Below are 27,834 nucleotides of genomic sequence, written 5' to 3' on the forward strand. Positions count from 1 at the left end.
AAATAGAAACAAAAGGGAAACTATTACCCATCTTCCTTGATATTATTTGAGTTTTGGGAATTTTACATGTATAATGTATAAGTTAAAATACTTTTGAATTAAAACAACCAATATAGAAGGTGCACAAAATAAAAAAAAAATTCTCTTTCAACATCATTTTAAGGATTGAAAGAATTGGGTAAATTGGGTAAAAAGCCCGACATACGATGCACACTCCATAGATTCTGCATTAGGTCAGTCTTCTGTGTTTGGGCTTCAGGAAACTCAACCTGAGTCAGGGACACAGTGACAGGGACCCAAGAACGTGAGCTGCCTCCCAAGGTGTGTGTCACAGGAAGCTGGAATGGAGAGGCCCTCTGAAAGACCCTCCCCATAGCTTCCAACTCCCGCATGACTCCTGTGCAAGCACTGTGTTGGGCAGCAGAATCAGGGAGAGCCAACTGAAGAGTGGCAACGTCCTCTCTTCCTCGTTGTCCTCTTTGAAACCTCGGGGTCCTCATCTTCAGCAAGAAGGAATCTTCAGATGACAGAAAACTTTCAAAGTAAATATATGCAAAAAGGTTGTGATCATCTTCCCCAAAGTATTTTTTTTTTTATTTTTGCAAAGGGAAATCTATTCATATCTGGACAAAATCAGAAACCTTCCTTGTTTCTTTCTAGAAAATTATCATAGTTGATTCTTCTCACAAAGGAATTTATAGGCTCCATGCAAAGTGATTGCTCATTGGGGTCGTCCTAACCTTTGTATTGCTTCTCTAACCCCACCCAGTCTCCTGGAAGCCAACATCATTCTTCCGTTTTTACAAAACCGAGGCACGAGCAAGCAATGTGCGACAGGTTGTAATAAGCAGATGGAGGGGGATTTCTGAACATAAAGCAATGGGCAGGTATCACTGGGGACTGAAGGTTGTGACAAGGAAGTTGTCCATTGTGGCAATAAGGTGGGTCCATGATGAGTTCAAATCCAAAGAATGAGTCTATGTGTCACTTGATTTTGAAAGGACCCACAAGTTGCTGCATGAAAATGGGTTGTAAAACAAATATCTCCAAGGAGAGGTAATTTCATTTGGCTTGGAGAAAATGTCTAGATCTAGATTAGGACAAGATGTGGAGAGAGATTTGCAAAGCATTATTTATATATTTTTTCAGATGGAGTTGTCTCTGGAATTGGCCAACATGACCAGAGTCCAAGAATTTGTCTTGTTGGGTTTGTCAGCCAAGGTGGGCATCAGAGATGCCCTGTTTGTGGTCTTCCTGGCCCTCTACCTGCTGACGCTCCTGGAGAACTCCCTCATCATCTACCTCATCGGCAGCCACAGGGAGCTCCACAAGCCCATGTACTTCTTCCTGGGCAACCTCAGCTGCCTGGAGATGTGCTACGTGTCGGTGACCATGCCCAGCCTGCTGGTGGGACTGTGGACAGGACCCTACCGTGTGCCCTTCACAGCCTGCATGACCCAGCTCTTCTTCTTCATTTCCCTCATCTGTACTGAGTGTACCCTCCTGGCCTCCATGGCATATGACCGCTACGTGGCCATCTGTCGACCTCTGCACTACCCACTGCTCATGCGGCCCCAGGTCTGCCAGGCCTTGGCCTTGTCTTCATGGCTTGGTGGGCTGGTTGTCTCAGTGGCCAAGACCACATGCATTGCCAGCCTTTCCCACTGCGGTCCCAATGTCCTCAACCACTTCTTCTGTGATGTCTCCCCTCTGCTCAACCTGTCCTGCACCCACGTGGCCCTCACAGAGCTGGTGGACTTCATCTCTGCCATCGTCATCCTCTGGGGTTCCCTCCTCATCGCCATGGCCTCCTATGCAGCTATTGGTAGGGCCGTGTTTCGCATGCCATCAGCTGCTGCCCGCCACAAGGCCTTCTCCACCTGTGCCTCCCACCTGGTAGTGATGGGCATCTTCTACTCGGCCACAATCTTCATCTATGCCCGTCCCAGCCGCATAGAGGCCATGGACCTCAACAAGGTGCTGTCAGTCATCTACACGGTGGTCACGCCCATGTGCAACCCCGTCATCTACTGCCTGCGTAACAGGGAGGTCCAGGTGGCATTTCAGAAGACCTGGCACTGGCCCTGATGTTAGCCAGCTGACCGCACAAAGAGCAATCTCAAGTTATCAATATTCTGTTATTTTATTGAGATGGAATTCCTATGCCACAAATGTCACTCTTTAAGCATGTGTCAGTCACACTACCTGAATCCTTTAATGACAGAAGCCCCAACACACTAGAAGTCATTTCAGCCTCCCACTTCACCCCTCAGCTCTTGCGAGCAATCCTTCCACTCTGTATGGTTATAGATTGGCTTGCTCTGCACGTATCTAAAAATATTAATATGCTCTGTGCGTTAGTGTGACAGCTTCTTTCAATGAGCTTGATGTTTTGAATTTAATACCTTTTTTAGTATACATTCGTGCCTCATTCCGTCTTATAACCCAGTGGTATTCCATATGAATAGCCTCTTGTGTGTGTTCTGCTTTATGATTCATTGGATTAGTAACACTTCCTAGCATGGACTAATGCCATGTTAACACATGTGAACAGCTTTTTGTATTGACAGTTGTTTAAAATTCGCTTGAGACTTGCTCTGAAGTGGAACAGCTAGACCCTACGTTAATCTTATGTTTAACTTGCTGAGTATCTGCCTGGCAGTTGTCCCATGTAGTGGACACTCTACTTTTTAAATAATGTAAACATTCATAAATAAGATAATGGTTAAATAAATTATAATACCTTCCTATGGTGAAATGGAAGGAAACTAGCATATATATATGATATATTTGCTTATTTATATGTATATATATATTTACTTTCTTGGTAACATAAAATTAAATCTTTGAGGAAATTTTAAATATTTAGTTACAAGTGTAAAAACTTGTACATGTCTGTAAATGCATGCGTGTTTTTTTTTTCTGAGATGCTTACACTCAGACATTGAAGTAGAAACAGATACGGTTGTGCAGCTGCTTAAGCTGAGACCTGAAGCGCCTGCCTCCCACTTGGAGTGCTGCTTGAGTTCCCGGCTCCTCTCAGTCCAGCCCATCTTCCTGCTGATGCTTCCTGGGAGACACTATGTGATGGTTCAGGTTTTTAGGTCACTGCCAATCTTGTGGGAGGCGCAGATCAAGTTCTGGGCTCCCAGCTTTGGCGCGGCCCAGCCTTGGCTAGTGCAGACATTTGGGGGAGTGAATCAATACATAAAAAGATCTCTCTGTATCTCTACTTTTTCATGTTTTCTATCTTTCTGTCATTCTGCCTTTGAAACAAAACAGGAAACTATACATTGAATGTTTTGAGGAAGCTCTACAATGTTTTTTGGAAATTCCTGTAACAATATAAGTTACTAATTGAAATTTCTATGATGTTTTGAACTTCTTTTGGCAGTATGTATGAAAAACATGGTGTGTGGACTTGGTGAGAATAGTATGGTAAGAAATTTTGTGCCAAGAAAATAATTTAGGAACCTTACGGCAATCCAGCTGTGAAAATGTTCATAATGTTTCATGTTCTGTTGCAGAAATACTTGAAGAAGTCTATTCAAAATAGAGTGAGGACCCAGCACGGTGGTCTAGCAGCTAAAGTCCTCACTTTGAATGGGCCAGGATCCTATATAAGCACGAGTTCTAATCCTGACTGCCCCATTTCCTGTCCAGCTGTTTGCTTATGGCCTGGGAAAGCAGCTGAGGATGGCCCAAGGCCTTGGGATCCTGCACCTGTGTGGGAGAACCAGAAGAGCTCCTGGCTCCTGGTTTTGGATCAGCGCAGCACTGGCTGTTGCAGTTACTTAGGGAGTTAATCACTGGACAGAAGATCTCTGTCTCTCCTCCTCTCTATATATATCTGATTTTGCAGTAAAAGTAAATAAATCTTTAAAAAAAAAGAGTTAAACTGTAGCACTCCACACAAAGGAATCCTACAGTGGCATGTAAAAGTAATTTTTGTTGACTCCATGAAAGATGTCAGTTACGCGTTATGATATAGAAAAGTCAGCCTCCATGCCAAAATGTACAATGTAGCTATGTTACAATCTTCCAGACACTGTGTGTGCGCGCGGGTCTGAAGTGTGAGGATTTGGAAATATGTTCTCTAAAATGTCAATGATACCATCGTGTGAAAGATACCACCAGTGATTTGCTTTGCATCACTCACTTTGTGGCAAGCATCTGTTGTTTTTTTGTAATTAATGCTGCCATATTAAAATTCACTTTGATCTCTCTTTTTTCCATTGGGTAAGACTTAGTCTTATTGACCAGGAAATCAAGAGGAGAGATTACATTTTGATTTCAGCATGCTAGAGTCCACAGTGCCTCGGTGTGTCCTGCCTGGCACACCTAAGCGAGCTGGCTCTCCATCTGCTGGGAACCCGGCCCTTCCTTAGAGGCCTGTTTTACAGTTGCCTTCATGTGGACCCCGATGGCCCTGGAACCCCTGCATGAAGCAGTTCTGGGGTCCTCAAGTAACACAATATGAAAACAAACAACAGTGGGCCTGGTGTGATGGCCTAGTAGCTAGATCCTCGCCTTGCATATGTAGGGATCTCATGTGGGCGCAGGTTTGAGTCCCGACTACTCCATTTCCCATCCAACTCCCTACTTGTGGCCTGAGAAAGCAGTAGAGGATGGCCTAAAGCCTTGGAACCTTGCACCTGTGTGGAAGACCCGGAAGAAGCTTCTGGTTTCAGATTGGCTGAGCTCCAACTGTTGTGGCCACTGGGGAATAAGCCAGTGGACGGAAGATCTTTCTCTCTGTTTCTTCGTTTTCTCTGTAAGTCTGTCTTTCCAACAAAAATAAATAAATCCACGTCGGAGACCCTGGGATGGGTGGGAGGCTTGGTGTGGTTCTCCTTTTATCTCCCCTCTTACCCTAGGTACAGAAAAAAAGAGAGATAGAGAATGTGGAAATAGTGGTCTTACCCACTTTCCTGTAGCCCTTGACCCTTTGTGCCCTAATCAACTATTAAAGATTATCAAAATAAATAAATAAATCTTAAAAAAAGCCCATGAAGAACAGGATGTGTGCAATGCAGAAGGGTGGAGCTCCTCAGCTCCGCCTGGTGCCCCTGCCCAGAGCAAGGCCTGGCACTTAGTAGGTGCCTCGTGAGATGAGCTGAATACGAGAATAATTCATCAAGGGAAGGAAATGTCTCATTGAGGTTTACATTTCCAATTATTTGTGGCCATCAGAACATCTGCTACTTCGAGAGACCTGACTGAACTTCGGGTTCCCTCAGCATCTTTCACGTAGATTCTCAAGTTTCAGCCTCGCGAAGGGAGGTGTGGAGGCCATGAGAAAAATGCTAATCCAAAATACTGAGTGTGAGTTTTAATGTGTTTTATTTGGTTGGACAAGAGGCAGGAGGAAAACTCAAAACTGAAATTTGACAACTGAATTTTTTAGTACAAATTTGCATTGGTATTCCAGATGGAGAATATTGTGTTGGTTGGAGAGCCCTTGCCTGAAAAAGGAAATTTGAGTTGCAGACATCCAGTGCTTCATGTTGAATGTCGTTGTGGTAGCTTACACATCTCACATGCCATGGGAAGAAGATACTCTACTTTTCTGAGAATTGACTGATATTATGTTCACCCATTTTTCTCCATACCTTTTATCAGGCAGAGGGAATTTTCTAGAGCACTCCAGAATTCTGAAGGAATGATATCCCATATATGTAGCTTATATCATGTATTCTTTTTAAATCCCCACATTCCCCTCCTCTGAATACTGGCTTGTTGCCTGTCAGTTACCACAGGATGTTGTATCAGTCGGCATCCTGGGGCTAAAGTGAAAACAGAAGTTATGTTTCCAGAAACTTTGTAACGATGGCACCCAGCACAAGTCCCAGTACCTAATAGGGCTTCACATGCCTGAGGACGGACTTGGAGTCTACCTTCATCTCCCCAAGTCCCAGTACACACTGATGAAAAGGTTTTTCTCCACTCTGTTCTCTGAACCCACAGAGATTAGGACTGCCCTCGAAGGTCCATCTCTTGGACTTAAGTGGGTCCTTCTTCTTGCAGCTGGTGTAAGGACAGAGCCCTCTTGGCAGCTCAAAACACATAAATGAGGAGAGGCAAATGGTCCCTCAATGCTCAGGGCTAAACACAGCTTCTCTCACTACAGATGATCTGGTAGGAGGTCTGTGGACACATCAGCCAGTGTTTTAAGTCACTAGCACCTTCTTCACCTCTTGCCATGGATAGAAAGTAAGTATTGTGAGTATTGAAAGTAAGCATTGTAAGACTTGTTCCTAGAATCTATTTTAGGAAAGAAAATCAAAGACCCATTTCATTTAGTTTTGAGGAAAGAAGTTACGTTTTATTTGGAGAAGAAAGGTAGTAGCCTACATCCTATCAGACACTGGTGTGATGCTGGACGCTGCCAGGGCCATACAATCTATGGGCGTTAGTCCCCAGTGGCTCTGTGGAGTCAGGATTACTATTTTCATACTGGAGAAGTCTGCCTGGAAGACCAGAGCGATTACCCAGTGTCACCGGCTGAATGTACACAAGTCCTGGGCTAAAATCCATTCTGCTTGATTTCAAGGCTCTGATCTTGAGCTGGTGGCAATACACTTCACGCCAAGATTTATGAGTCCACTTGTTGGTCAATACTAATATTTGAGATGTCACAGACAAGAAGATGAATGGCAGTTCAAAAGGACTCGCACAATGTAGGGGTAAGTATCGTTTTGTGAAACTTATGTTTTATTTGGAAGTGTGATGATGGAGCATGTGTCTCTGTGAGTCATTCACACATAAAGCGTATTTCGTATCATGTTCCCTGGGAAAATGTTTAAGCGATGCTGCACCGATCTGGCCAGTGTTCAATGCAGAGGCAATAAAGGAAGCTATGATTGTGTAGCGTCTTTTTATTCCTGGTGGAAGTATTGTCATTTTAAGTAGTGGGGAACTTAAACCTTGAGAGTTTAAGAATCTTTTTTGTGGTCACCAAACCAGCAGTCACACACTCGGCATGGCAGAGACTAGAAACCAAGTAGACCAAAACTGTATCAGACACCAGAACAAGTCAGATGTGACAAATGTTTGCAAAATGGGCTCAATTTTTTGATCATCACCTAATAGCCCCAAATTTGCTGTTTTTCTCAGTGAGTTTTAAATTTTTGAATTAACATGGAATACTTATACATTTTGAGGGGTTAATGAACTATTTCAAAACATGTCTGCAGTATAACTGTATTGAGTGATTCGCTTTTCCTCTATTTCTTCATGAGTAGGTTAAATCGAGGGTATTCTAAGGCATCTCATGTTATCAGAGGCATGCTAACATCAAGGAGACTTTGTAAAGAAGTTGAATAATAGATGGGCAGAGAGCAGAGAAACAAGGGCAGAAAAATGATGCAAGACAAAGTGGATCACAGAAGGAAATAAAATCCTGCTGAAAAGATGAGCAGGAAGGCATTTCAGCACCAAGGACACCTCCACAGACCCGCCCACGGGTCAGCATCCGCCCTTGCTCGGAGCCGTGGAGAGTGTGGCCAGCTGAGAGCCTGGGCCGCCCCTAGGGAACGCACCTGCACCAGCACAGCTGATGCGCTTGGAACCTTGAAGCTGCAGGTTGGTCTTTTACCGCAAAGAGGACAATCTTAACAGGATTGTCTCCACCTAAACCGGCAGACTTGCAAGTATTCATGCTTTTCCTTAATTTGGAAGGTGAGGAACTAAACATTTTTGAGGGAAAACAATGCTAGGAAGAATGAGAGGAGAGGGCCACTTGTGCTCGAGGGGTGTGAGGGTGGGACAGAGTGTTAACCTTAAAAGAGTTCTCAGAAGTCATGCCTCATGTCTTCAGTCACGTCTCAAAGGGGGAGCAGATCTGCTGGGAGAATTAGGGATGCGCCTAAAACAACTGGTGCTGGTCATTAAGGCCAAGGAAAGAAGGACATAGGAACCACACTGCCCAGACAGTCTGTTTTTAAAACGGGCATGCATAAATTGGACTCATTTCTGTGACTCTTCACAAAAGTAGAAGCTATTTTTAAAACAACTTTCATGTGGATGAAAATGCGAAATACAAGCTTAGAGATCAAAATGACAATGTAGCAAATCCTGCCCACGCATGACCCCTTTTGGAGAGAATGTGACAACTCCCTTGAGAAGCCCTCTGTGCCTACCCCGTTCCTACACGCTGAGAGACAACCACCATCCTGAGTGTCCAGTCCACCAACATCTCTTACAACAGGTGCTGGCATTTCCAAACAATATGCTTCTAAATTTCCTGCGTGTTTTGTCTGTTACAAATTTAATAATACTGTTCACGTATTTTTGTAAGTTTCCTTTTGCTCAAGGTTATGTCTCTGAGGCTTATTCGATAGTGATGTTAGATTTAATTCATTCCTATATTTACAGAACAGTACTTCCTCACTGAATGAACCATGATTTACCCGTCAGGTGTATTGCTACATAACTGGAATATTTCTGCACAGGTTTTCCCTCTTTTTTTTTTTTTTCTAGAAAAATAGTACGTTGTTCTGGGAATAAGCTGTGATAGAATTCTTGAGACATAGTCACATCTTAAACTTTACGAGATCAAATTTGTTTCTGATGTGACCATACCAGTTTAGACTCTGAGAAGCAGTTGTAAGCATTTTCACATTTAAACAATTATTTTCAGGCGTTTACATTGGTACCAATTCTGTGGGTATGAAATGGTCTCTTCTTCCCCTTTATTTTTTTGGTTCCTAATTATGTGAGTGTATTTCCAAGCATCGAGTCTTACTGTCCGATGAAGAGTAGAAGAGTTTATCTGGGTCCTTTACCTTTTTTTTATACTAGAATATGTCTTATGCATTGACAAAATTGCTTGTGTATTATACACAGTGAGCTGTTACCATTTCTCTGTAGTACTCTAAAAGTTGGTGGAAAGTGCATTTAAAACAAACTAATTTTGGTACAAAGTTTTTGAAATCCATGTATAGATTTTTAAAACATAAATGTCTTTACATTACCTTTTGAAAATAACTTGTATGTGCACATTTCAATTATCTGAGCCAAACAGCTTTTAATCACATTATGCAGAAGCTTCTTGACTTACAATTATATTTATCGCATATTTTTAAGCTTTAAAAATTTGAGTTTTAAAGATTTAAAATTTAAGGTTTTTTTTTAAATTATTTATTATTTAACTTCATTAATTACATTGTATTATGTGACACAGTTTCATAGGTACTTGGGTTCTCCCCACCCCTCCCCAAACCCTCCCACCATGGTGGATTCCTCCACCTTGTTGCATAACCACAGCTCAAGTTCAGTTGAGATTCCCCCATTGCAAGCGTAAACCAAACATAGAGTCCAGCATCTTGTCCAGTCAAGTTCAACGGCTTCTTAGGTATACCCTCTCTGGTCTGAAGACAGAGCCAGCAGAGTATCATCCCGATCAATTGAAAGCTCCAACATACCATCAGCAAAAATTTACATCATTATGGAATTAATTGACATAGTAATGAGTAACCAATATGTTAAAAGTAAATGCGAGTTCCCAGCCACCTTCTGTGACCACCTCATTGACATTTCAATTTTAGTTTATACACAACATATAACATTCAAAACATAACATGTTATACATAACATCATATCATCTTAAATTAAGGCAAACATGTGGTATTTAACCTTTTGGGATTGGCTCATTTCCCTTAGCATTATGGTTTCCAGTTTGGCCCATTTGGCCACAAAGAACTGCATTTTGTTTTTTTTAATAGCTGAGTAGTATTCCATGGAGTAGATGAACCATAGCTTTCTTATCCAATCCTCTGTTGATGGGCATTTTGGTTGCTTCCATGTTTTTGCAATTACTGATTGTGCTGCTATGAGCATAGGAGTGCATGTTGGTTTCTCATAAAACAATTGTTCTGGATTTAAAGATTTATTTATTTTTATTACAAAGTCAGATATACAGAAAGGAGGAGAGACAGAGAGGAAGATCTTCCATCCGATGGTTCACTCCCCAAGCGGCTGCAACGACCGGTGCTGCGCCGATCCAAAGCCAGGAGCCAGGAGCCTCCTCCAGGTCTCCCAGGCGGGTACAGGGTCCAAAAGCCTTGGGCCGTCCTCAACTGCTTTCCCAGGCCACAAGCAGGGAGCTGGATGGGAAGTGGAGCTGCCGGGATTAGAACCGGCGCCCATATAGGATCCTGGCGCGCCCAAGGCAAGGACCTCAGCCGCTAGGCCATGCTGCCGGGCCCTAAAATTTAAGTTTTAACTTTAAAATTTTTGTGCATATCAAAGTTCACTTTAATGATTTTTATTTTTACATTTTATAATTTTTTTTTTAAAGATTTATTTTTATTTTTATTACAAAGTCAGATATACTGAGAGGAGGAGAGATAGAGAGGAAGTAGAGCTGCCGGGATTAGAACCAGCAGCCATATGGGATCAAGGCAAGGACCTTAGCCACTAGGCCACGCTGCCAAGCCCTATTTTTACATTTTAAAGAAAGCTAGGTTTAATTCTTTTACCTTATTGTTGTTTTCTAAGCAATTATGAAAACATACTTTCGGTTTTCTAAACTTTCAGAGACTTAGACTTCATATGTGTGATTTTGGTTAACCGAAATAGATTTTTTGAGCATGCAGTATAATGCAGGTGTTCAATTTTGTTTTTAAAAAATGAAGATTAATAGCAGTAACTTTAATGATTTATTTAGTTTAGTTTTTATTAAATTGTGTACTGACCAGATTAGGGAAACCATAGCTTCCCCTGCTGGTACGTCATGGTTATAGTCTGCCGTTCCTTCCTGTTTTTTCCCTCTATGAAGTTTATCCAAGAACCATTTCTTGAAAACTTGTCTCTTTTTCTGCTGCTTTGCCATACGAGTTATGTCCTAAGTCAGGTTTCTGTGCACAGTTTTGCCCAGTAGACTGGCAACAGGTGAAGAAGTTAGCACTCCCCAGCACTGATGGACGGCCCTCAAAAGGCATTTTCATGGTGTTGCTAGGAATGTTATCTGATGTAATATCGGAGACAAATCTAAGGTTTTCAGGGAAGGCTCCAGAGATTCACTTATTTATTTTTATTTGAAAGTCATATTTACAGAGAGAAAGAGAGACTCTTCCAGCTGCTGGTTCACTCCTCAAATAGCCCCCAAAACAGAGCTGAGCCAATCTAAAGCCAGGATTCAGCAGCTTCTTCTGGGTCTCCCAAGTGGGTGCAGGGTCCCAAGGCTTTGGGCCGTCCTGGACTGTTTTCTCAGGCCATAGGCAGGCAGCTGGATGAGAAGTGGGGCATCCAGGGCATGAATTTGTGCCCATATGGGATCCTGGTGCTTGCAGGTGAAAGATTTAGCTGCTAAGCCATTGCACCAGTTCCCCATTAACTTTTTGGAGTACTCTTGTATGTTATTGTTCTTAAGGGAGGTGTGGTTAGAAAGAGTCAGGGAGAAATTTTAGAAAATTCCTGGTCTTTCTAGATAACTGTCTCCGGCAAAGCTTTTTCTAATAAACAGTTGCAAATCTCTTTCAAAATTTAACCCAATTAAGAGAAGCATTCCCCCAGAATAAGGGAATTGTGGGGCTTCCTTTATCAAAAATGGTGCTGGTGCTGTGAATGTTAACGGCACAGCAGGCTAAGTTGTCCCTTGGGAGGCCCACACCCTATACCAGCCTGCCAATTCTGGAGTCCTGACCAATCCACATTGCCGGAGCACCTGAGCTGGCTGACCAAGGAGGGAGGCCTGGTGGGAGTTCCCGCTTCCTGGCTTTGACCTGGCATGCGTGTTGAGCACATCTGAGCAGTGAATCAATCGATGGAAGAATCCTATCCTGGTCTTGTTCTCTCTCATGGCATCTTCTGTATTCTATGAGTCTTCAATATTAGTGTAAACAGATCCTTGGGTCCTCACAAAATTTTGAAAACAAAACAAACAAAAACTAAAATGCCTAACCTAGAACAATCACTTAAGATCAACAAAATTAAAGAGGACAATTATTGCTTCATTAGGAAGCATCTTCTGATTACTCTGTTTTAGTATCCACAAGGATTGGAGACATCACAGGAATAGATTTTCTCCTCCACCTCACAGACAAGGATAATAAACGTTGAACACCTTGTCCAAAAGTCTAAACTTAGTGCATAAAGTAACAGTCCTCTGATTGCTTTTTTCCCCCAATTGCTCCTCACTGTCCCCCCTGACAATAGTTAATCAGCAGCAAATTCATGTCACCTCCACGGGAACTCGGAAACATGCCCGCCAGCCTGCTTACTCTGTTGCTTTCTGCATGGACCAGGGTTTTGACAAAGCTCTCTCTTTCTTCTCTAAGATGGAGATGCCTCTGGAATTGGCCAATATATCCAGCAACCAGGATTTTATCCTACTGGGCTTGTCTGTTAGGCAAGGAGTAAGGGGTGCCCTGTTTGTGGTCTTCCTGGCCCTCTACCTGCTGACGCTCCTGGAGAACTCCCTCATCATCTACCTCATCGGCAGCCACAGGGAGCTCCACAAGCCCATGTACTTCTTCCTGGGCAACCTCAGCTGCCTGGAGATGTGCTACGTGTCGGTGACCATGCCCAGCCTGCTGGTGGGGCTGTGGACTGGTCCTGTCCACATGTCCTTCTCAACCTGCATTGTCCAGCTTTTCTGGTTCACCTCTCTCATTGGTACCAAGTGCACCCTCCTGGCCTCCATGGCATATGACCGCTACGTGGCCATCTGTCGACCTCTGCACTACCCACTGCTCATGCGGCCCCAGGTCTGCCTGGGCTTGGCCATGACTTCATGGCTTGGTGGGCTGGTTGTCTCTCTAGTCAAGACCACATGCATAGCCACTCTGACCTACTGCGGTCCCAATGTCCTCAACCACTTCTTCTGTGACGTCTCCCCTCTGCTCAACCTGTCCTGCACCCACGTGGCCCTCACAGAGCTGGTGGACTTCATCTCTGCCATCGTCATCTTCGGTGGCACATTGCTAGTTGCCATGGTTTCCTATGTTACCATAGGAAGGGCCGTGTTCCGCATGCCATCAGCTGCTGCCCGCTGCAAAGCTGCCTCCACCTGTGCCTCCCACCTGGTAGTGATGGGCATCTTCTACTCCGTGGTCCTCTTCATGTATTCCCACCCGCACCGCGTTGCATCCACAAACCTGAACAAGTTGCTCTCGGTCCTTTACACAGCGGCCACGCCCACGTGTAGCCCGATCATTTACTGTCTGCGCAACAGGCAGGTCCACGCAGTGCTGCGCAAAACGCTCCGCCAGCGCTCTGCTTCTTTGGAGAATTGACTTCTTCTTGCCCTGATTTCAAAGTTTTCACCACCAGAAACGCGTCCCTGAGTTTCAGAGGTAACCAGGAATCAAGGAACATGGCTTCAGCCAATGTGTCAGGGATTTTGAAAAGCGAAAATGGTCATGAACAGAAAAGCTATTGGCAAAGAAACACAATCATTTGACAGCCTCCAAAATGATTAGCAACACATATTGGTTCTGGAAATTAAAGATCAAAGAGAAAACTGTTTTACTCTGTAATGAAACTACGATGTTCATAAATGTGCATGTATAGGATAATGTGGTGCTTACCTATCTCTTCAGAATATCTATTGGGAAATTGCAATACATGATATCTTGGGAAATATTTAGAAGCAATTTAAATGCCCACACATGGAAGATGATTTCAATTATGTTACACGCATTCTGTGAGATCATGTGCCTCCAAGGAAGAGGTGAGATTACAACTGCAGATACTGACATGGGAGATGGTTTGCTACATTCTTGAGTAAAAAGTTAAAGAATCAATTAGACGAGTGTGTTAACATTTCATAAACTTGTAATGATAATGATAATCATTAAAATGTTACGTTAATATGTGGCTGGTTTGGTGGTGTAGCAAGATAATCTGTCTGCAGTGCAGGCATCCCACCTGGGCTCTGATTCTAATCCCGGCTGCTCCACTTCCCATCCAGCTCCCGGCCTGTGGCCTGGGAAAGCAGTGGAGGAAGTTCCCAGTGCTTGAGGCCCTGCACCCACATGGGGCATCAGAAGCTCCTGGCTCCTGGCTGCAGCCTGGCCTGACTCTGCGCTAGCAGCCATTTGACCGGTGATCTCTCTCTGGCTCTTCCTCTCTCACTGTAATTCTGACTTTTGAAAATAAAGCAAATAAATCTTTTTTAAAAATGTGATTATGTGACTTCATCCTCAGAGAGGAATCTGAAGGTGAATTTATCAAAGTTCTCAGCAAGAATTTTTAGGTATGGAGCCACATGGGGCTCATAGTCTGTTTCCCATAGTAAACACTATGTATTCAGCTGGTGTTACCTTTATTAGGGTACCTGTAAAAAGGCTGTGGAAGAGCTGGGCGGCGTGGCCTAGTGGCTAAAATCCTCGCCTTGAGAACGCCGGGATCCCATATGGGTGCCGGTTCTAATCCCGGCAGCTCCACTTCCCATCCAGCTTCCTGCTTGTGGCCTGGGAAAGCAGTCGAGGACGGCCCAAAGCCTTGGGACCCTGCACCCGCGTGGGAGAATTGAGGAAGTTCCTGACTCCTGGCTTCAGATGGGCACAGCACCGGCCGTTGTGGTCACTTGGGGAGTGAATCATCAGACGGAAGATCCTCCTATCTCTCCTCCTCTCTGTATATCTGACTTTGTAATAAAACTAAATCTTAAAAAAATGCCGTGGAAAATGCAACGAATTAGCTAATTTAGTTAAGCATTTTGAAATGCATTTTTTGTAACATTTGTCCTCATAAACCTTTTGAAGACTCCTAATGTATATGAATTTCAATAAATTCTCCCTAAAACTAACACCTTTTAATTACATTTCCATTAATTTAAAAGATACCCTTGCATAAATAAATAGATAAATATAAAGGAAAACACAAATTAATGCTTTTTAAATGAAAATTATGTGGGTGAGCTCTCAAGGGAAATAAGAATATTCTGCTATTGTTTTTGAGAGAGTAAATCAGCACATTTTAGAAGGGTGACTTGCTAATCAATTAGAAAGTCCTTGAAAATTTGAATGCCTTAGTACTCATTAGTTGCATTTTATACATTTACCATGGTACAAAAAAATGTAGTCAAGACAGTGAACAAAAATAGCCATCCAAGGTTATTTATTTTCACAAAGGCAGCCTATTAGTTTATTACAATAAAGAGAATCAACATGACAGGTAAGCCCAGGAATTCTATCTGAATTCTTTTAGTAAGGAAAAATCAAGAAGGAAAATTTATGTATATGAGAATGAAAAAGAAATCACCTGGAAAGACACAAAATTGTAAGACATGGGGAAAGCCCTCTCTTCGTAGGAATTAAACATTGAGGCAAGCTGGGTGACAGATCCCATTTGAAATGTTCACACACTCTGATATGGCAGTTACTATTATTGTGCCTTCAACCTGAACAGAAAGTAGGTTGGTGGTTTCTTGTGGCTATGGGTGGTGGAGAAAGATTGTTTGGAATTACTTCTATTTCAAAAATTTTATTAATGTGTTTAAAAGGCAGAGTTGAAGAGAGGCAGAGATGTTTCACCTGCTGATTCCCACCCTGGTTGGCCACAATGGCCGGAACTGTGCTAGTCCAAAGCCAGGAGTCTCTTCTTGGTCTTGTCTCTCACAAGGGTGCAGGGGCCTCAGTACTGGACCATCTTCCACTGCTTTCTAAGACCATTAGCAGGCAGCTAGATCAGAAGTGGAGCAACTGGGATTTGAACCAGTGCCTGCATGGGAATCACTTTTAATATGTCCAGATTTCTTTCATGGTTCATGAACATGCTCTGAATTTAAACAGTAATGATGCTTGTACAACTTGTGGTCCAAAACGCTACTAAATTATACATGGTTTAAAGGTGAAATTTATAAACATAAGAATTATTTAAACATCAAGGCAAGCTATTAATATCTTGAAATTTTCACCAGGCCGGTTCAACAGCTAACATGAAGACCAATGCCAGGTCTTAAGGAAAGCTGCTTGGAATTCCTTGTTGCGCAGGCAGTAGATGACGGGGTTGCACATGGGTGTGACCACCGTGTAGATGACCGACAGCATCTTGTTGAGGTCCATGGCCTCTATGTGCCTGGGACGGGCATAGATGAAGATTGTGGCTGAGTAGAAGATGCCCACCACTACCAGGTGGGAGGCACAGGTGGAGAAGGCCTTGTGGCGGGCAGCAGCTGATGGCATGTGGAACACGGTCACTCCGATGAATACATAGGAGACCATAGTCAAAATGAGGCAACCCCAGAGGATGACGATGGCAGAGATGAAGTCCACCAGCTCTGTGAGGGCCACGTGGGTGCAGGACAGATCCAAAAGAGGGGCTACATCACAGAAGAAGTGGTTGAGGACATTGGGACCGCAGTAGGTCAGAGTGGCTATGCATGTGGTCTTGACTAGAGAGACAACCAGCCCACCAAGCCATGAAGACAAGGCCAAGGCCTGGCAGACCTGGGGCCGCATGAGCAGTGGGTAGTGCAGAGGTCGACAGATGGCCACATAGCGGTCATATGCCATGGAGGCCAGGAGGATACACTCAGTGCCAACAAGGACAATGAAGAAGAAGAGCTGGGTCATGCAGGCCACAAAGGAAATATGGTAGAGTCCTGTCCACAGCCCCACCAGCAGGCTGGGCATGGTCACCGACACGTAGCACATCTCCAGGCAGCTGAGGTTGCCCAGGAAGAAGTACATGGGCTTGTGGAGCTCCCTGTGGCTGCCGATGAGGTAGATGATGAGGGAGTTCTCCAGGAGCGTCAGCAGGTAGAGGGCCAGGAAGACCACAAACAGGGCATCCCTTATGTCTGGCTTTGTGGAAAGCCCCAGCAAGACGAACTGCTGGACCCTGGTCATGTTGGCCACCTGCAAGGAGTTCTCCATCTTAGAGGAAAGCAAGCAATCTTGTTAGCATTCTGGTTCCCAAAACAGCACAGTCATAAAATAGTGACTTATGAAAAGTGGGAGTGGGTGAAGGAATAGAAAAAATGAGTTTGTGTCATGAGTTGTGATTGATGTGTCATTCTAATATGAAATGTTGGTAACGGGGGACACAGGTCTGCCGTCCTAGTACAAGATGCTAACACTTGTGAAGAATGCTTGCATTGCTCCACAATTTCAATTTCAGAAGCTATTCTGAAATAAAAGGTTTTAAAAGCGGGATGTTCGCAATGCTTGGAGACCACAATACCTTTGCCAGACCGTTTTCTTTGGTAGCCTTTTAAAAATCCTTTTTTCAAGGATTTATTTATTTCTATTTAAAAGGCAGGTTTACAGACAGAAGGAGAGACAGAGAGAAAAATCTTCCATTTGCTGGTTCACTCCAAAAATGTCTGCAATGGTCAAAGCTGAGTCAATCTAAAGCCAGGAGTCAAGAACTTCTCTGAGTCTCCCTCACAGGGGAAGGGGCCAGACTTCGTCTGTGTTCTGCTGCAATCCCAGACCATGAGCAGAGAGCTGGATGGGAACTGGAGCAGCCAGGACAGAAACTGGTGCCCATATGGATGCCACTGGAGGATTTTTCTGTGGGGTCGTGGTGTCAGTCCCTGGTATTTTTTTGTTGCAGCGGAGAGATTGAATGTGAGGTTGGACATCTGAGTTATTTGCCTTTCTTCTTATCAAGTCTCTCATCTTATGCAAACAATTTCACTACGGAAGTTTGAGTAGCACTTCCTGCCATAATAAATCAAGTTGTGGATACAATCTTATAACAAATTAGAAATAAGTATGTTGCAACGCCAATTTTGGAAATGTGAACTCTTTAGGATTTTTGTCTTGTTGTCATATGCAAATGATTTAAGACTATTCTGTAAGAATCAGAGTAGAGTTTCCTTGTCAGCTCTCTTGTGTCAAAAATGTTCCTCTCTTAATTCAATTTTAATTTCCGGAATTATGCTTTTGAATCACCAATTGCAATTTTCAGAAAAGCACAAGACTAAGAATTTTATTTTATTTCCAAACCTTTATTATTGCATATTCTCACGTATGATATTCATACCGCCACAGAAGTAATCGCTGACATAAACAGAAGCACATAGTCAAATAATGAGCATTTCTGCTCATCGAACTCCAGCTCTGTCAACAATCTGCCGCATAACCCTGTTGCTTCCCTTGGGTCATTCCAAGGGCTGGACTAACTGTGCATGAATGACACAGTTGGGACGCACTTCTGTTATTCTATGCCAAATCCATTCAGCGCATCTTCTGTTACAGCAGAAAATGTTTCCTCCTCTGAGGACCTAACTTGGTCCTTCTGAGCACAGTTTATCATTGCCAGCATCATTGGAGTGCATTTAGGAAGTCCCCGCCATGTGGCAATGGGATGAGGGCAGGGAAGAGGTGGCTGCGTTTGAGAAAAATGGGCAATGAACAAGCAAGCAAGAAAAAAAAAGATAAGGGAATTTCAAAAGGATTGCAACCTATGAAGACATACAGGATAAGCCCACAGGGCTCACTGGAGGAGGCTGTTAATGTCAAAATGATTGAGACAGAGGCACCCCTAGCATGGGAGTAGGGGGGAGAGGTTCCAGGGTGAACAGCAGCACCAGGAATGGTGAAGCTGCAGGGAGCTGCTCTCTGATGCCACATGAACCTGTCCTCCCAGATACACACAGTTGTGTTTCCTGGCTCTTAACTCCCCCTTGTTTTTAGTCCGTTAACCACATGTTTCTTCACACTGTGAGCACAGTTTAGCACAGCTCAATGTTACCAATAAACGCCATGACTGTCCATGGCTCAAGGCGGCTATGCTTTCCTGGACCAGCTGCCGGCTGAGGTGTCCAAGCTCAGGCCACAGTTCGGGACACAATCCTGCGACAGCCCTCGTGACAGTGTCCTTCCTGTCCCTCCTGCTCACATTCACCTCGGCCATGACCGCATGTCTGGGTTTGCCTCCTGTCCAATGACTTCAGAGGCGAGGGAGTGTGTCCTGGGTGCCAGTACTAAAGTGTGCAAATACAGCCTGGAGGGTGTTGGCAGGTTCCTGAATCCTAGCCTTGCAACGTTCAGACACTATTTCATTCCATAGTCCTGCTATCCTTATCAGCAACATATGGCCTGGATGCAGAGATGTGGCGCTGCTCTGTGAGCACTTTGAGTGGTTACGCTTTCTAGCTCTGTGCCTTGAACACGACCGGCCTCTCCAAGCTGGGGAGAGCTATGCCATTCAAATCAAGAACACTGATATTCCACCTCAAATTGTCTGTGCTGCCTGCTTATGGAGTGGGGCAGAGCAGACTCCGGAATTTTAAGGCTTGAGCTTAGAAGGTTCATGTTATATGAGTTTCAAACTTCTCATCCTAAATGACACCCAGAGTTTTTGTTATTAAAAAAAAACTACTGATGAGAAAAAAGCTTTGAGAGTCTTTCATCCCACACCATTCCGATTAAGTAGATTCTGTGTGTCAAGAAGGCAGACAGAGTGCCAGGGTCAGAGGACAGATGGACAAGAAGAAGCCTGGATTTTAACCTCAAAGAGTTTAAAAACATTGAAACAATGTGATGCTAGCAATGTTTGCAAATGTGCTGCATCCTCCTTGGCTTACTCTGGAGTGAAAGCGTGACTTCCATCCTCTGGAACTGGCCAGTCACACACAGTAATGCTTATCCCAAGACCCACCTCTTGTGGTTAACCTCAATGTGGTTAAGAGGGTTCGAAGTCAGATTAGGGGCTAGCTCTCCATGTCTAATGCTTGAGTCTTAAGGAAGGCACCTGACCTGCATAGGTTGCTGTGGGTATCAATGCTATAGCTACACCTACCTACCAGTGCTGAGGGCTCCACCAGTTAATGTGACGAAAGTATCTGGAGTCAGTACCTGATACACTTTCGTGATCCACCAAAGAAGTATTCCTTCTGTCTTTGTCTGCTAGGAATGGCCGCTGTTCTCCTCACCTAATGGTGAACAGGCATCTGTCAGATGCTGCACCCGGAACAGACGTGAAGCCCAGGCAACTTCAGCTTCTGTCCAGAGGAGCCTGTCCTTGGGCCGGGAACAGCCATCATCCCCCCTCCTCAGCACTGTGGCTCTGGACTCCAGGCACTGCGGCAACTGATTGTCCACATTTGATGGGGAGGCAGGGTGTAGGCTCAGCAGGACGTGGCTCCTTGGAGGCCTCACTGATCTCTGTGGATTTGAGCAATTGATGCAGAGGGAAGCTTTGGTTCAAGTGGCACTTTGCAGTGGCTGATGGGCACATGGAGCCAGCCAGCCTCCAAACCAACCTCAGTGCGAGTCTCCATGCACGCACCGATCATGTATCTCCAGATACAAGGTCTTGGACAGGGTATCAAGATGAGTAAACTCAGTGTTATTAATTCTGTGTGTAGGCTAGCACACTGTCATAGAATCTAACATATACAATTTGCTCATAGAAGCACCAATGGGCCACAAGACAGAACCATTTAGTACATATTAGGTGCCCAGAACATGCTGCCCAATGAGATCACAGATACAGAGATTTGTGCATCCTGTTTGTAGCAACACTAAATGTGAAAATCATCTAGGCAAATAGCAAGTGATGTATGGAAGAGTAGGATATAACATATGCAAACAATGAAATAATATCATCCTTGAACAAGAAAGGAAATTCTCAGACAATGATATGTTATGAATCATAATAATTTAAGCAAGTCACCACAAAGAGAGAAAAACAATTGTTCCACTTATAGGAGGTACTTGGGATACTAGGATGTTAGAGGCAGGAAGAATTACCAGGGAATGAGGTGAAGGAGGCAGGGAACTTACTGTTCAGTGGCCAGAGTTTCACCTTCGTGGGTAAGGAGGAGGATGACTCACCTCAGCGCCAATGAGAGCGAGGATCAGGATTTTACATCCATGTGTTGTGTGCTCCACCGAGGCAAACTTAATTCTTACATAAGGTGGACTGTTACACAGACAGAAGGTATGTGATCAGAGTCTCCCAAAATTCACTTGATTTCTCCAGCAAATAAATGAATAAATACTGTAGGAAAGCTATGCCTAGACCTCAATATTATTTTCAAAATAATAATGTTTATTGTTCAGAGTGCCACATTTTGATACATGCATACTATATGTATCTATCAAATTAAATGTTTCCTCTTGTTTGACAGTATTTATTATGTAAAACATGCAATACATTATGATGAACTGTGGTCACACCACAATACTGTGTGACACTAAGAACTTACTCCTTCCAAGTCTGACTTGATTTCCATTATTTGGAAAATAGATGTTGAATTGTGAACTATGTGTTCTTTCATCCTTTCCTGGGTAGGTGATGTCCACCGTCTTTTCACATGGACGGTCGTTTGGTCCAGAGGGGAGGAGCGCAGGCTTGAGAGAGCAGGATCAGAGTTAGGGCAGCATTTTGTGCAGCACTGCGTGGACCTCCTTGTTGCGCAGGCAGTAGATGACGGGGTTACACAAAGGTGTGACCACCGTGTAGATGACCGACAGCACCTTGTTGAGGTCCATGGACTTGATACGGCTGGGACGGCAGTAGATGAAGAGAGCTGCTGAGTAGAAGATGCCCACCACCACCAGGTGGGAGGCACAGGTGGAGAAGGCCTTGTGGCGGGCAGCAGCTGATGGCATGTGGAACACGGTCACCCCGATGGCTGCATAGGAGGCCAAAGAGACCAGCAGTGTGCCACAGAAGATGACGATGGCAGAGATGAAGTCCACCAGCTCTGTGAGGGCCACGTGGGTGCAGGACAGGTTGAGCAGAGGGGAGACATCACAGAAGAATTGGTTGAGGACATTGGGACCGCAGTAGGAAAGGCTGGCAATGCATTTTGTTTTCACTGCGGAGACAAAAAGCCCACCAAGCCATGAAGACAAGGCTAAGGCCTGGCAGACCTGGGGCCGCATGAGCAGTGGGTAGTGCAGAGGTCGACAGATGGCCACGTAGCGGTCATATGCCATGGAGGCCAGGAGGGTACACTCAGTGCAGATGAGAGAGACAAAGAAGAAGAGCTGGGTCATGCAGGTTGTGAAGGGCACATGGTAAGGTCCTGTCCACAGCCCCACCAGCAGGCTGGGCATGGTCACCGACACGTAGCACATCTCCAGGCAGCTGAGGTTGCCCAGGAAGAAGTACATGGGCTTGTGGAGCTCCCTGTGGCTGCCGATGAGGTAGATGATGAGGGAATTCTCCAGGAGCGTCAGCAGGTAGAGGGCCAGGAAGACCACAAACAGGGGACCCCTTATGTCTGGCCTTGTGGAAAACCCCAGCAAGACGAACTGCTGGACCCTGGTCATGTTGGCCAACTCCAGGTCCCTCTCCATCTGTATAGAGATAAATAAAATGTTGACACTCGGGTTCCTGAAGCAGCTTTATGGTGAGATGAGTCTTAGGGTGTGTCTTCAGTGCACAGGACTCAGTGACACTGCCAGCTTGATCTCTGTTGATGGCTGAGTGTTAACGAGGGAGCAGCACTAGATCTGTGAGACAAAGTCTGCTCACGGTTACTGCTCCAGATAAATACGTGACCTTGTAGAAATAATTTCCCTGTGTGAAACGTGGAGACGAGCATTGTAAGTAAACCAATGATTATTCAAACACTATGCCAAATCATAAGTAGAATTATTCTTATTTCAGTTTTGAAACATATGCATTTTTAGCAGTTACTTTTTCCTTTCCTAAACTCAAGAGAGGACCTCAAATGTGTCCACAAATGTAACATATAAGACCATTATCTTCCTTTTCCCAAAAATACCCTTTTTCTCTTGACATGATTTTAGAGTTGATGCTGTGTGTCCTTACAGTAAGGACCAGATGCAGACATGACCACTTCTCTTTTACTTGAGCACTTGAGTCAGTCCAGCTATATTTAATCCTAGTAATGAGACTTTCAGCTGCTCCCTGACTCTTGTATCTAGGTCAGGACAATGGGAATGTTGCCACTTGTCCCTATTGGTCAAAGGGGGACTGCATGAAAGCACACCTCAGAGTGAGTAGCTAGAAATCAAGCTCTTGTAAGAGTTCATCTCACTGTCAGTGCTGTTACCTGGGTGAGCCTCAACCTTGGCTGGTGTTCTCTCCTCGTGTGCTCGGTAATGGGCTCCTCAAGAAATCAGATGATGGTTGCATATGTTGACGGTCTCCGTGACCTGAAGGAGAGCCATCATCTAGCCAGATTCTGTTCCCCAGGTGGACTTTCCCTTCACTGCAGAGTGGAACTCTCTCATAATCTGAAGTTACTTGCTACATTCTCAGCTCATCTGCCTAGAATCTTTGTGCCCAGATATGATTCTGTGTTTGTCTTCCTATCCGTGAAACGACTAATTCAGGAATCATGCTGGCCAAGGACAGCCTGTCTTACTCAGTGTACATAAAAGTTTACATTAACATACAACAGGGCTGTTTCATCTCAAATACATCTATGGGCCATGAACTGTCAGAAGTGCCATGAGCTAGAATGGGGATGAAGTGGGGGATTTGAACCACGACATTTTCAAGCTCTGTGGTGTAAGTAGACCACACATACCAGCATGTCTACATTTTATGTTCTTCAATGGATCTGGTGGACAGTTCTGAAAAGAAGACATACCTACAGCCAACAGGCATGTGAAAAATGTCCAGTCTCACTAGTCCTCAGGAAAATACAGATCAAAGCCACAAGTAGATCTTACGTTCTCTTACTGCCTACCATCTAAAAGGCAAAGTCACAACATCTGATGAGGCAGCAGACCAATGAGAACGAACAGGAATGTGAATTAGCACAGTGTGGTGAGTCTTTAAAAATTAGAGTATGGGTCTGATGCAGTAGCTTAGTGGCTGCAGGTTTAGCCTTGCATATACTGGGATCCCACATGAGCACCAGTTCATGTCCTGGATGCTCCACTTCCCATTCAACTCCCTGCTTGTGGCCTGGGAGAGCAGTGGAGGACAGCTCAAAACCTTGGGATTCTGCACTCATATGGGAGACCTGGAAGAACTTCTTGGCTTCTGGGTTCAGTTCTGCCATTGTGGCCACCTGGGCAGTGAAGCAACAGAACATCTCTCTGTCTCTCCTTCTCTGTATATCAGCCTTTCCAATCAAAATAAATACATCTTTAAAAAACTGGAGCTATATTTGCCATATAATATAGCAATGCTATTACTGGGTATCTACCCAAAAGATAACTGATTTGTCTATTATTATACCACAGAGATGCTATCCCAGGGTATATTGCAATTCTATTCACAATAGCTAAGATACGGAATCAACCGTTAGGAGCTGAGTGAATAGTGAGATGTGGCAGATATACACAATGGGATATTGTTCAGATATAAAAAGAACAAAAGTCTGTAATTTACAGGGAGATGGATGGAACTTGAGGACACTCTATTAGATGAACTATTCCAGACACAGAAAAGCAAACCCAACAGGTTCTAACTCACATGTGGATTAACAAAGCTCTGTATGACCATGGTATGGTGGCTCATGCGTGGATGTTAGCAAAGCTCCGTGTGACCATGATATGGTGGCTCCTGGAGGTAGGAGAGGTATGAGGGTAAGGAGAGTGCAGGATCCTTTGTAGGTGATACTACCCTGGAGGAGCCTTCAACTTCTGTGCAGCGATGCCAGGAGGAGGCAGCTTTCCAGCGCAGCCCGGGAGGCGCTGTCCGTGGTGCTGAAACAGGCACGGTCACTCTTGATGCTCCGTGTTCTGGATCGCTGGGTTGCTGAGTTAACTATCCACACTGGGACAAAGAGACAGACAGGTGTGGTTACAGAGACCTACCCGACCTCTGCAGATTTATAGAAGAGGCAGAAGGGAAGGCTTTTTTTTTATGTTCTGCAATGCCTTGAGGGAAATAGTAGCAAAGGATAACTCTCCTCTCCCACAACTGACTGATTTCTCCCACAATTCAAAGCTCTGGGCTTTGAGACTGGAGTATTAATATTAGCACCAAACAGCCCTAGCATTTACTGAGTCAGCTGAGGCACAGAACACATCAACATTGAACCATATGCTGTTTTCAATTCAGGTTGAAAAATACTGATGGCACAGAGAGCCACAAGATAGAATCTTCTAGTAAAGCTAGATACTGAGAGAATATTTATTATTTAAAACAGAAACTGACATTTGTACAGTCTTGTTCATAGTAGAACCATGCATAACAGCCACATTTATAATCTAATCAATGAATAAATGGAAAAACAAAATGAAGTATATATTTACCACTAGAATAATTCCTATATATGAACATATATGTAGTATGCTATAGCATGCATATGTATAATTTTATATAAAACATATACACATGCCTTATCTGTACATGCACATATGCGTATTTTCAGATGCAAAAAAAAAATTGATGCACATTGGAGCTCTTCAAAAAGTTCATGAAAAATGTTTATTATGAAAAACCAAGCATAGATTTTCCCCTCAAATTTACACCAAGGTAAACTTATTTTTATTCTGCTTTCCATGAACATTTTGAGTTATTTCTTGGTTTCGTCCCCTGAGAGGTTGGTAACAATGTATAGACTATGCCAAGATATTGGTTCCTATGTCCATCTTTTTAATAAATGATATATTTATTTTCATTGGAAAGTCAGATACACACAGAAGAGGAGAGACAGAGAAGAAGATACCTTGTCCACTGATACACTCCTCAAGCAGCCACAATGGCCAGAATTGTGCTGATCCAAAGGCAGGAGCCAGGAGTCTCCTCTAGGTCTCCCACACATGTGCAGGGTCCCTAGACTTTGGGCCATCCTCAACTTCTTTCCTAGGCCACAGGCAGGGAGCTGGATCGGAAGCAGGGCTGCCGGGATTAGAACCTATGCCCATATGGGATCCCGGAGAATGCAAGGTGAGGACTTTAGCCACTAGGCTACTGTGCCGGGCCCCTTGTGATCATCTTTTAATAAAAGGAAATTGTCTTGCATGCTACACTATATCCAAGACATTACAGTGAGTGCACTGGAAATAAACGATCATTGGAGACTGTTAAGGGCAACCAATGGATAAAAGCCACCTGCAAAGAATCAATCTGGAATAAATATACCTTGTCTTTCTTCCCATGCTTAAACATAAACATATATTTATTCTTATTTAAGAAGAGATTATTTATCTCATTATCAATGTAATATACTAAATTTAAGCCATCTGACATTTGTGGACATTCAGGCCATTTTTGATTTATTCATTGCAAGCAATGAAGCAGCAAATAATATGATAATTACCTGTATTTGTGAGAACTTAGAAAATCATTGGGTGCATTTTTAGTAGTGAAAAACTGTATTATTAAATTCATGTTAAATATTCAATTTAATATGGATTTGTTGATTTGGTAGTAAGGTTAGACATTTTTTATAGGGGTTACCAGATACTCATAATTTATTTTAGATGTCGTGCTTTTTCATAGACTTTCCTGGTCTCTGTCATCTCAGATTTAACTAAAGCTCAGTAAAGCTCCTTACATGAAAGATTTGAATCAAGGAGTGAGAGTTCAAGGTTTGGAACACCAGAGTCATGAACATTTGAGGGTCTTGAGCAGCACTGCGTGGACCTCCTTGTTGCGCAGGCAGTAGATGACGGGGTTACACAAAGGTGTGACCACCGTGTAGATGACCGACAGCACTTTGTTGAGGTCCATGGACTTGATACGGCTGGGACGGCAGTAGATGAAGAGAGCTGCTGAGTAGAAGATGCCCACCACCACCAGGTGGGAGGCACAGGTGGAGAAGGCCTTGTGGCGGGCAGCAGCTGATGGCATGTGGAACACAGTCACCCCGATGGCTGCATAGGAGGCCAAAGAGACCAGCAGTGTGCCACAGAAGATGACGATGGCAGAGATGAAGTCCACCAGCTCTGTGAGGGCCACGTGGGTGCAGGACAGGTTGAGCAGAGGGGAGACATCACAGAAGAATTGGTTGAGGACATTGGGACCGCAGTAGGAAAGGCTGGCAATGCATGTGGTCTTAGCCACCGAGACAAAAAGCCCACCAAGCCATGAAGACAAGGCTAAGGCCTGGCAGACCTGGGGCCGCATGAGCAGTGGGTAGTGCAGAGGTCGACAGATGGCCACGTAGCGGTCATATGCCATGGAGGCCAGGAGGGTACACTCAGTGCAGATGAGGACAATGAAGAAGAAGAGCTGGGTCATGCAGGCTGTGAAGGGCACATGGTAGGGTCCTGTCCACAGCCCCACCAGCAGGCTGGGCATGGTCACCGACACGTAGCACATCTCCAGGCAGCTGAGGTTGCCCAGGAAGAAGTACATGGGCTTGTGGAGCTCCCTGTGGCTGCCGATGAGGTAGATGATGAGGGAGTTCTCCAGGAGCGTCAGCAGGTAGAGGGCCAGGAAGACCACAAACAGGGCACCCCTTATGTCTGGCCTTGTGGAAAGCCCCAGCAAGACGAACTGCTGGACCCTGGTCATGTTGGCCAACTCCAGGTCCCTCTCCATCTGTGCAGAGACAAACAGCACAGCTGGCTTGTGGTTTGTACAGAGGCGCAGTAGTAAATCTACAAAGTTGGAAGAACTCAAACTGCTTGGCTTAACGACTCAGTTGCTTCTGTTAAAAATGGACTGATATGGGGAGACGTGTTGTAGGTTTGTGAGATAGCTTAAACCTGGTTATTGCAGTTACCATTATTACTGAATCTGTGAGGGAAAAAAATGGACCATTTGTCTATTAATAAGATATGAGGCAAACTAATCCTCTACTTACTGCTCTGGCATCCCATATGAGTGCTGCTCCTGCCCTGGCTGCTCCACTCCCCATCCAGCTCCCTGCTGATACCCTGCGAAAGCAACAGAAAATGACCCTAATCTTGGGCTCCTGTGCCCATGTGAGACATGAAAGAGGCTCCTGGCTCCTGGCTTTGGAGGGCCCAGTTATGGCCAAATGGAGGAGCTCTCTGTCTCTCCCTGTTGGTCTTTCTGCAACCATGTCTTTCAAACAAAATA

At 44.3% G+C, this 27,834-nt stretch overlaps 5 protein-coding genes across 5 annotated transcripts; 2 read left to right on the forward strand and 3 right to left on the reverse strand.

Moving 5' to 3' along the window:
* Positions 1-1,122: 1,122 nt before the first annotated feature.
* Positions 1,123-2,156, forward strand: LOC101524913 (olfactory receptor 6Z7). The gene has a single exon (XM_004597073.3). The coding sequence runs from the start codon at positions 1,150-1,152 to the stop codon at positions 2,086-2,088; it is 939 nt and encodes a 312-aa protein (XP_004597130.2). The 5' UTR covers positions 1,123-1,149; the 3' UTR covers positions 2,089-2,156.
* A 10,113-nt stretch (positions 2,157-12,269) lies between these two features.
* On the forward strand, positions 12,270-13,297 carry LOC101524668 (olfactory receptor 6Z7-like). Its single transcript, XM_004597072.3, has one exon. It carries the CDS (start codon positions 12,282-12,284, stop codon positions 13,236-13,238), a length of 957 nt encoding a protein of 318 aa, XP_004597129.2. The 5' UTR covers positions 12,270-12,281; the 3' UTR covers positions 13,239-13,297.
* A 2,584-nt stretch (positions 13,298-15,881) lies between these two features.
* On the reverse strand, positions 15,882-16,826 carry LOC101524437 (olfactory receptor 6Z7). Its single transcript, XM_004597071.2, has one exon. It carries the CDS (start codon positions 16,824-16,826, stop codon positions 15,882-15,884), a length of 945 nt encoding a protein of 314 aa, XP_004597128.2.
* Positions 16,827-21,278: 4,452 nt separating this feature from the next.
* Positions 21,279-22,226, reverse strand: LOC131482173 (olfactory receptor 6Z7-like). The gene has a single exon (XM_058673971.1). It carries the CDS (start codon positions 22,209-22,211, stop codon positions 21,279-21,281), a length of 933 nt encoding a protein of 310 aa, XP_058529954.1. The 5' UTR covers positions 22,212-22,226.
* Positions 22,227-26,391: 4,165 nt separating this feature from the next.
* On the reverse strand, positions 26,392-27,345 carry LOC101524202 (olfactory receptor 6Z7-like). Its single transcript, XM_004597070.3, has one exon. The coding sequence runs from the start codon at positions 27,328-27,330 to the stop codon at positions 26,392-26,394; it is 939 nt and encodes a 312-aa protein (XP_004597127.2). The 5' UTR covers positions 27,331-27,345.
* Between the last annotated feature and the right edge of the window lie 489 nt (positions 27,346-27,834).

The sequence above is a fragment of the Ochotona princeps genome, chromosome 16 (assembly GCF_030435755.1).
Source record: "Ochotona princeps isolate mOchPri1 chromosome 16, mOchPri1.hap1, whole genome shotgun sequence".
In the NCBI taxonomy this organism is placed as follows: Eukaryota; Metazoa; Chordata; class Mammalia; order Lagomorpha; family Ochotonidae; genus Ochotona; species Ochotona princeps.

Bases quoted from the DNA above. Each gene is read 5' to 3' on its own strand.
- LOC101524913 (XM_004597073.3), top strand. From the start codon at position 1,150: ATGGAGTTGTCTCTGGAATTGGCCAACATGACCAGAGTCCAAGAATTT.
- LOC101524668 (XM_004597072.3), top strand. From the start codon at position 12,282: ATGGAGATGCCTCTGGAATTGGCCAATATATCCAGCAACCAGGATTTT.
- LOC101524437 (XM_004597071.2), bottom strand. From the start codon at position 16,826: ATGGAGAACTCCTTGCAGGTGGCCAACATGACCAGGGTCCAGCAGTTC.
- LOC131482173 (XM_058673971.1), bottom strand. From the start codon at position 22,211: ATGGAGAGGGACCTGGAGTTGGCCAACATGACCAGGGTCCAGCAGTTC.
- LOC101524202 (XM_004597070.3), bottom strand. From the start codon at position 27,330: ATGGAGAGGGACCTGGAGTTGGCCAACATGACCAGGGTCCAGCAGTTC.